General features: G+C 34.2%; 1 protein-coding gene and 1 long non-coding RNA gene across 2 annotated transcripts; one reads left to right on the top strand and one right to left on the bottom strand.

Annotated features, from left to right (window-relative positions):
* The first annotated feature begins 2,148 nt into the window (after positions 1-2,148).
* On the top strand, positions 2,149-6,940 carry LOC111887866 (casein kinase 1-like protein HD16). The gene is made up of 16 exons (XM_052771463.1): positions 2,149-2,867; positions 2,935-3,063; positions 3,159-3,232; positions 3,332-3,401; positions 3,477-3,532; positions 3,674-3,745; positions 3,823-3,917; positions 4,015-4,081; positions 4,187-4,316; positions 4,469-4,687; positions 4,778-4,920; positions 5,657-5,831; positions 5,940-6,030; positions 6,119-6,276; positions 6,339-6,527; positions 6,596-6,940. The coding sequence occupies exons 1-16, from the start codon at positions 2,484-2,486 to the stop codon at positions 6,653-6,655; spliced, it is 2,112 nt and encodes a 703-aa protein (XP_052627423.1). The 5' UTR covers positions 2,149-2,483; the 3' UTR covers positions 6,656-6,940.
* A 1,539-nt stretch (positions 6,941-8,479) lies between these two features.
* LOC122197544 (uncharacterized) lies at positions 8,480-9,523 on the bottom strand. Its single transcript, XR_006191158.1, has 2 exons — positions 8,833-9,523; positions 8,480-8,725 (listed from the first exon to the last, which is right to left on the bottom strand). It is a non-coding gene; the product is annotated as an uncharacterized LOC122197544 (long non-coding RNA).
* Between the last annotated feature and the right edge of the window lie 302 nt (positions 9,524-9,825).

Genomic DNA, 9,825 nt, shown 5'->3' with positions numbered 1-9,825 from the left:
ATGGACCATGCCGGGTCGGATCAAGTACATACCAAATAAAGTTATGGACTTAGACACTATATCCAACATATATAGTGCACAAAGTCCCGGATTTAGGGTTTTCCTCTTCGGACCGGACTCACCGAGTTCTCTTGCCGACTCGTCAAGTCGGTACCTTACTCCTTGACCCGGATCCTGCTCGGACTCGTCGAGTTCCACCCTGGACTCGACGAGTCAACCCCCTTGACTTAGGGTTTTCCTTTCCTTTCTTGGTCTTTCTGATTATGGGTGTTACACTTACTGAAGTAATTCAAACCATCAGACATGCATGTGTCTTTGCTCTTCTCCATTGACTTAAACTAACCTGTATTCCAAACTTCCTGATGACCTCCAATTTCAATTGTCTAATTGTTAACTTTTGTCTATGCAAAATTTCCTTAATCTAAAGTTTTCCTATCCAAGAGTATGTAACAATTGATCCTAGTTTGTAGTTTCTAGCACAATTATGCTCAATCTTCAATTACTTGATTTGAAATGACACCTCCTGCCTCATCCATGTAGCCCATAACCTGAATGGGCAAGCTCCTTTGCAACACACCACCAACAACCTTTTATGATCATTCTTCTTGAAGCCTAGTTGGTATCCATTTGCCACGACATTGTTACATAACATATTTTTCAGCTGCTTTGGACTTTCAAATTTCATCCCAATAACAGGTACTTGTCTCTTCCATTGTAAATCAGTGTCGAAAATGGAATGGATCTCAACATCTTCTTCTTCAACTTCATTGTCACCAGTATCACATTTTGGAGGACATAACTTACTAAGAAACTCATCCCCAATCGTCTTGTTCAAAGGTATTTTGTCAATGTCAATTACTTCATCTTCAAGACCTACTTTGGGATTGGTTTCATCAGGGGTAGTGTTTCCTTCATTTCTAGGTACACCATCATCTTCAAGGCCACTTTAATTACCTTTACTAATAACTAGATTCATGTCATCATCCCACCATTCTTCCAACCCATTCCCATTACGATCAACATAAACATAAATGTCCACGTATTCAAACCCGATATCTATAAACTGGGCAAAATCCAAATCATCTACAATGGGACGAATCCCTCTAGATAAAAGTCCCTTACATCCATAGTATCCCAATAGCTCTATCAATAAAATCAAAAAAGTCCCTTACATCCATACTTGCCCAATCAACATCAGTGAAGAGGAAGTGATTCCCACCAACATATCTAGAAGGATGTCGAACAAATACACCATTGCAGTGTAGATGAACTCTCGGATATACAACTTTGTTATCGTTCTCAGCCATGCAATAGCGAAACAATCATTAAAGAGTAGAATACCTTCGACAACAACAATGTAATCTCGATAGTGGCTAAGATGGTTAAAAACCCTAGTTCAAATCTTCATTCATCTTCTTATAAAACGTACGACTAAGGAAAATAAATAATGTTTTATCCGTCTTTACACTCTGGAATAACACACTTGGCACAATTAATAATTGACCATCTAAGTCAACGGCCACGACACCTATTTTACCGGCTAAATAAATTCGAAAATGAATAAGGGTATGAGAGACAAATAATTTTCGAGTTCGAGGGTCCATAAAGGCAAATAATAAAAAAAACAATATTTGTCTTTTAAAACCAAATGTAAAAGGTTGTTGGGTCTCCGAGACAAAAACCCAACTTCTTACAAGATAAATACAAGATAAATAATGTACTTCGAACCAAAAAACATCTAGTTCAACAGTATCAGTTGATGTCTTTTCTTCTTGAGATTGAATGTTCAAAACTCTTTAGAAATATATGTGAATTTAGAAGTAGTTTACAGAGAAATTAAATATCCTCCTAAACATATCAAATGACGACATATGTCATATTTAGTTTTTCTTAATAAAATTTTAATCTACTTGTCACCATAAGATGATATTTAAATTTATTTTATAAGATTAAATTAGTTTGCGTTAAAAAAATATATTTCGAATTGAATGAAAAATAAATGTTTGTAATATTCTTACAAGATAAATAATGTATTTGGAATTAAATAAAATTAAATGTTTGTAAGAAGTTCTTACAAGATAAATAAATCGGAAAATCTACGGTACTATTTTGAAAAAAAAGAGGGGGTATATCTTATCAAAAAATTCAAAGCCAAAATATCTCACGAATTTAGGGAACCCACGCGCCCCTCCACCTTCTCTTTCCTCCAATGGCTTCTCGAATTTGACCTAGCTCATACATGCAAAAACTTCTATCTTTTTCAGAGACCATCTCAAATCAATCACAAATAGTTTTGTGTTCTTCTTCATCATCATCCGTCAATCTTATCTGAACCCCTCTGCGGAAATCGGTTGTTTTTATTTCTGTTTAGGTTAATTTATCGAGGGCCAAGTGATTATGCTTAGGGTTTCAGCATAGATGATGGTAGATTCAGTAATTAGTAGGTTTTTGTTATTATTATGTATCAATTGTATGGATAGAGAATGCCGGAGGTGCGCAATGGAGTACGCCGTGCACGTGCTCCTGTAGTCGAGAAGAATAAGAGAGAAGGTAGGCCCAATAAGCGATCGGAGCATTTGGTGGGTAATCACGTTAAGACTCGAGCGGCTGCAGCTAGGGAAGCGGCGGCGGTTGGTGTTGAACCGAAGCAACAAAAGAAGCCGCGGCTGCCGACTAAGAAGAAAAAAGAGGGTTTAGCAAAAAAGCCGGTGGTTGTCATTTCTGAAGCAGAGGAGGATAAAAAACGAACAGAGGAAACAGGAGAAGAGACATTCAAAGTAGCAATGGCGGATGGAAGCGGTGGCTTGAGCGCTAACAAGGTTACAGGCCAGGAAGAAGAAGGGAATACCGCCCCTTTTCCTGAAAGGGTATGTTCTCTATTGTTCCTTCGATTTTTACAATGCTTCTTTACTTATAAAACGCCTTGATTTTCAGGTTCAAGTAGGTGGATCACCTCAATATAAGGTCGAAAGAAAATTAGGGAAAGGTGGATTTGGTCAGGTATTTGTTGGTCGTCGTGTATCTGGTGGAACTGACCGCATATCAGGTCCTGGTGCTACAGAGGTAATGTTATTCCATCAAGCAATCAAGCTTACATTTTATATGAAATCTGATTTCTGCAATTCATTTTCTTTAATTTTGGTTATGACTTGTGACAGGTTGCTCTTAAGTTTGAGCATAGAAACAGCAAAGGCTGCAGTTATGGTCCTCCATACGAGTGGCAAGTTTACAAGTATGTGCATATTGTATTTTAGTGATTAGTAAAAACAGATTAACATTGTTCTTTTTTTGAATTTAAAGAAGTGGATTTGTGTTTATTTTGGTGAAACAGTACTCTGGGTGGGAGTCATGGAGTGCCTAAAGTTCATTATAAAGGAAAACAAGGAGATTACTATGTTATGGTATATGCTAATACTTAATAAGTTTTTAGTTTATTTAAATTATGAACTACATAACATTTCTTTTCTCCATTTTAGGTCATGGACATGTTGGGGCCTAGTTTGTGGGATGTTTGGAATTCTTCTGGACAAACGTGAGTTCTCCATAAACCTATGAACATCAAATGATTCTTTCCTCTTTTTTTTTTTTTTTTTTTTCTTGTGGTTTACTGCATTTTGATTTAACCCTTCAAAAATTGGTAACTTGTTTACTATTGTTGTATTTTGTTTTCCAGGATGTCATCAGAAATGGTGGCTTGTATAGCTGTGGAATCTTTATCAATTTTGGAAAAGATGCATTCAAGAGGGTATATATACATTCCACTATATAAGATGTTTTCCCTTTTTCTTATATTCATTACAAGAGTTATGTTTGTATTTATAGTTATGTTCATGGAGATGTAAAGCCAGAGAATTTTTTACTTGGTCAACCATCAACATCTCAAGAAAAGAAACTATTTCTTGTTGACTTAGGGCTAGGTAAGTCATTTCATCCAATTCCCTTCATGGGTTTTCCATTATATATATACATTTCCATTAACACATTCATTGACATGATGATATCTATCAAATGCAGCAACAAAGTGGAGAGAAAGTACAAATGGTCAACATGTTGACTACGATCAAAGGCCTGACATGTTTAGGTGAAATCTCATTCTCCTAACTACTTCATTTGATCATTTCATATTATATTGTCTTTTTTTTTTTTTTTTTTTTAATAAATAAATAATTTTGGTATGTTGTAACAGGGGAACAGTTAGATATGCTAGTGTGCATGCACATTTAGGAAGAACAGCAAGTAGAAGAGATGATTTAGAGTCTCTTGCATATACACTTGTATTTCTACACCGTGGTAGACTTCCATGGCAAGGGTATCAGGTATATTTTCCTTAATTACACCAAAATCTCCTTTTCAACAATATATTTACATTTCTTCACCTCTTATAGCAACATACCTACATTTCTTTAACAATAATAATGAGAATATGTAACATAATCTGATACTAAAGAAAGTTTTTGTATATTTTTAGGGTGACAATAAATCATTTCTAGTTTGCAAGAAGAAAATGGCGACATCTCCAGAAATGTTATGTGTGTTTTGCCCTGCTCCTTTAAGGCAATTTCTTGAGATAGTTGTGAACATGAAGTTTGATGAAGAGCCTAATTATTCAAAGTTAATATCTTTATTTGAGGGACTTTTAGGTCCAAATCCTGCAATTAGGCCAATAAACACAGATGGAGCTCAAAAGGTGATTGCTTTTTGTGAAAAAACGCTTCTTTTGTCTTTTTCTGAAAAGGGTATTTACTATCTATCTTTTTTTAAAATTTTTGTTTTTTAGATTATAATCCAAGTTGGGCAAAAAAGAGGCAGATTGAATCTTGATGAAGAAGATGATGGGCAGCCTAAAAAGAAGGTCAGAATGGGTGTTCCTGCAACTCAATGGATTTCAGTTTATAATGCCAGACAACCAATGAAACAAAGGTATAATTTATAAATTATAATATATATATTTATTTGGGTTAATCTTGTAAAAGACCTTATATTTTGTCTTTTCTGGATTAAACCTCAATTTATTTTTTGTCTGAAAAAGATCTTTAATTTTTAATTTTTTTTGAAAAAAATCCTCAACCTTCTATATGCTCTCAAATAAACCCTCAACTTTTTTAGTTTTTCTTGAAAAAAGCCTCACATTTTACAATTTTTTTGGGTTAGTCTCATAAAAGACCTTATATTTTGTGTTTTTTTTTTTTTCGGATTAAACCTCAAATTTAATTTTTGCCTGAAAAAAGACCTTGTATTTTTTCATTTTGGGGCCATTTTAGTCATTTTTTCCAAACAAATTGTAAAATGTGATGGGTTTTTTGAGGAAAACTAAAAAAAATTAGGGTTTATTAGGAAGCATTTAGAAATTTGAGGGTTTCTTTCAAAAAAAAAAACAAAACAAAGTTGGCTTTTTCGGAATAAAATTAAAAATTAAAGGTGGTCTTTTTCAGGCAAGAAATAACGTTGAGGTTTAATCTGTTAAAAACACAAAATATAAGGTCTTTTTATGAGATTAACCCTATATATTTTAGGGTAGGAAATAACAATGTACTTTTATTCCCAATAAAACCAATATCTACTTACATTTATTTACCCATATATACTTACAATTCTTCACTTATAATATCAATATATTACAATTTAAGTAAATAATTGTAAAAAATTCTTTATTTAGGTATCATTACAATGTTGCTGATGCAAGATTAGCACAACATGTTGAGAGAGGAAATGCAGATGGATTACTTATAAGCTCTGTGGCTTCTTGTTCTAACTTGTGGGCCCTTATAATGGATGCTGGAACAGGGTTTTCAAGTCAAGTTTATGAGTTGTCTCCTTTTTTCTTACACAAGGTAATTAAATAAATAAAAAATGATCCACCTTTTTTTTTTTAATTATTATTATTATTCTTATTATTGTTTTGTGATTGTTATTGTTTGGATTTGTTTGTGTTATTGTAGGAATGGATTATGGAACAATGGGAGAAGAACTATTATATTAGCTCAATTGCAGGTGCTAATAATGGAAGCTCTCTTGTAGTCATGTCAAAAGGTTTGTAAACTAAGTGTTTGGTATGTTGGAATCAAATTTCAAAATGAATTAATTATATAATAATTAATTAATTAATAACAATGTGTAGGGACACAATACTCTCAACAATCCTACAAAGTAAGCGACTCCTTCCCTTTCAAATGGATAAACAAGAAATGGAGAGAAGGCTTCCATGTCACCTCCATGGCCACCGCCGGGACCCGCTGGGGTGTTGTCATGTCCCGCAATGCTGGATTTAGTGATCAGGTAAAATTAATTTATTCATTTTTTTAAAAAAATGATATATTTAAATTAAATTTGTTTTGTAGGTGGTGGAGTTGGACTTTCTTTATCCAAGCGAAGGCATCCACAGGCGGTGGGACAACGGCTACCGCATCACTTCAACCGCCGCCACGTGGGACCAGGCGGCGTTGATCTTGAGCGTCCCCCGCCGTAAGCCCGGGGACGAAACTCAGGAAACTTTAAGGACTTCTCAGTTTCCAAGCACACATGTCAAGGTTGGTTTTGATATTAAAATGACGATTTTGGCCTTGATGAATTTTAATTATTGTTGTGGTGGTTGCAGGAGAAGTGGGCGAAGAATTTGTATCTTGCTTGTGTATGTTATGGAAGAACTGTGTCTTGATATAATACACTATGTTATGATGATAGAGGATGATGATGACTGTATGATGGAGGAAGCCATTTGTCTTTTTGTTATATATTTTTTTTAATATTATTAAAAGAAGGTGTTGTTTGTTGACTTGTTTTAAAATGGTAAAAGAAGTGATCGATGGATGTAATGTTAGGAGTTTGGAATTTGGGAAAGTAGACTAGAGTGATTGATGATGATGTCATCTCATGTGTTGTAAAACGATTGTTATATTTAATTTTGAAGCTGTATAGTTGGCTGACTCCTCCCTAAACTAAACCTATTGTTACTTATTTATATGTTTGATAATACTCCCATCATTTGTATTTTGTAACACCCAAATTTCTCAAATACAAAAGATAATAAAATACATTTTAACATCGGCTTTAACTGTAGCGGAACCAATAAAAAGTTAAAGTAATTTCTAGGAGTGTTACGTCTCTCTGGAACTGCTGTTGTCCTTCTCTATTTTATTTTGACTGCCGCTTGCAACAAGATTCATTGGGTTCTGTACATTTAAAGTTCTAAATGGATAAGTTGAGGGTGACGTTAAGAGGTAAAACAATGCAACAACATTATCAAATATAATTATTTTTCCTTTTTCTTTCTTTTCCACTACGAGTGACACATATTAGGGAACTAATATATCATGTTCAAAGAACAAGAGAACAAAATAAAAGAAAAACAAAAACGGGTTCGTGAAACCCAATTCTCTCCACATGACACAACAAATATGCTCGTGGCTAAATAAACCAAAGGCTCTCCACCAAATAAACCAGAAGCTCTCCACTAGGTACTTACACAATGTTAAACGACTAATCATTCAAGGCCATGTAGTAAGTCATTACACCTATTCCCTAAGTATGTGACACTCTAAAGCTTCCACATTTTACCAAAAATAGTTCATACAATCAACATCAAAACACTATAGCAATAACAATAAAATGTAATCACAAATAAGGTAAGAAAAAAAAATTCATGAATTTCTTAGTTCATTCTAAGCATTGCCTAATAAGATATTTCAAGACATTTGATTTGGTGTTTTACTTACATTTGATGTATGAAATTTTACACCTCATGAACATATTGTCAAAGCATTTTCAAAAAAAAGATTAAGACATTCTAGAAGCGGTTTTTTTGGTTAGAGGGATAATGGATGTATTGAAATCTTTAAGAGACACACGGTTTGCTAAACTTTTTTCGAAAGTATTCTCTTTTTGTCGAAAACATAATATTAATATTGTGGAAATGACGGGAAATTATGTCACATCGAGGGGCCGTAATACTAAAGTTACTAATCAGTTTCATTTTGAAGTTGAAATTTTCAACACGGTTATAGATATGCAAATTATAGAATTCGATGACCGATTTAGTGAACTTAGTACCCAATTAATAGAATACATGAGAGCTTTGAGTCATTGTGACAAAGTTAAAGTTGTACAAAAAATATTTTGATGATGCGGAAAGGATGCAACTTGACAGTGAACTTTGCATAAAGATGATCAATTCACTAGTTTATAAAAATTTTCTGAACTTTCTTGTTTGATGGTGGAAACAAAGAAACTTCAATCTTATCTTATGGTTTATAGGTTGTTGTAGTTGGTTTTGCTTTTCCCCGTCATTACTGCGACAGTCAAAAGATGTTTTTCTGCGATCGAAGTTTTCGAAGTTTAATGTAATAGTACTTTTCAATTTTTTTATATATATTCTTTATGTTATTATATTTGGAGAAAAAAATAATAATTTATGCCATTGCTATCGTACTGCCTATCAAGCATAGGACGCATCTATAATTGCCTCCCACTCTGAACGAATATATTTTTAGAGTAAATTATAGTTTATTTTCATCATTTAACTCTTAGTATAATGACCTTTATGCCCTCATATGACATTTTTCCTATTTGGTCCCTCCGGTCCTCTCACCAAAGCAGACACCCTCCCCTTAAGTCACTCCCAAAGCCTCGTCCTAGATTTCCACCACCACATCACCTCCCATAACCGCCGTCAGCCTCCCCCTACCCCCCCTCCGGTCACCGGCTGCCATGTTAAGACCTCACTTTCAACCTAGTGAATCGAAATCACAGCCTGAGAAGGATCCAGTTCAACATATTCTATCGAATTTTTCATTGACCATTTCGAGTAAAGACCAAGGCCTTGCATTTCTATCTCACCTGGTTTATAAATTTACTAAATCGAGTCTTGAAGCAAGGATCATAAAATCGATTCAACTGAATACATGAACTTCGATTCAAAACCGCTTGATCATTACAAATCATATAGAGTTCAACTGCATATAGAAAAAAATCAAAAACAAAAGACATCGCATCCTATACACAAGAAAAAGAAACTTCACAAACATTTACACTAACCCTACACAGATTAATTTCAATTTTCAAGTATCAAGCAGAGAAGAAACCATTAATAGTTGCAATCCCGATCTTCGATTTAGGCTCATGAACCAATTTATTCATACGAGGCTTCTTCTTCATCCACCATACTCCAGAACCCACAGTAGATAAAGGAAGCAACTCCAGATCTTCATGATCACTCGACATCTTCTTCATCATCATCATCTTCTCGTATTCTTCCGCCATTAACATCGCTACATCCGTCATTCTCTCTCAATTAATTTGGTGTGATTGATGTAAAAGTGTGGGTTTTATTATTTATAGGGGGCGGGAGTAGTTAAATGGGGGAATGGATATGGATGAGGATTCGGTTTTTCTGTGGATTTGTTTAGTGAGTGTTATTGTTGTGGTTTTGGAATATTGCCCATAGGATTCTTACTTGCAATTCTTGGGTTGTTGACTTGTTGTATTGAATATTGATAGTGGTCTCCTTTTCATCCAACTGATTTCCTATTTTTCGCCTGAGTCATTTTTATTGGTATTATTTGAGATTAATATTTTTTTAATATATAGTTGCCTGTTTAAAAAAATTGAGATTAATATTAACGAGCTTTTTTGGTGCAAATAACTAGAAAAAAATTCTAGTGGCTTCATTTTTTTGCCCTGTCTGTATAGCATAATAGAGGTTTTAACGATATATTAACTAGTTAGTACGAGGGACGATCTCCATAACGAATCCAAACATAAGGATGTAATTGTTAGATTTTTTTTGAAATGACAGGGGCAATTTTTGAACAACCATTGGGCCATTTTTGT

Source organism: Lactuca sativa, chromosome 1 (assembly GCF_002870075.4).
Source record: "Lactuca sativa cultivar Salinas chromosome 1, Lsat_Salinas_v11, whole genome shotgun sequence".
NCBI classification, from domain to species: domain Eukaryota; kingdom Viridiplantae; phylum Streptophyta; class Magnoliopsida; order Asterales; family Asteraceae; genus Lactuca; species Lactuca sativa.
The sequence above is the reverse complement of the archived record's forward strand: the minus strand, read 5'-3'. Positions and strand labels throughout refer to the sequence as shown.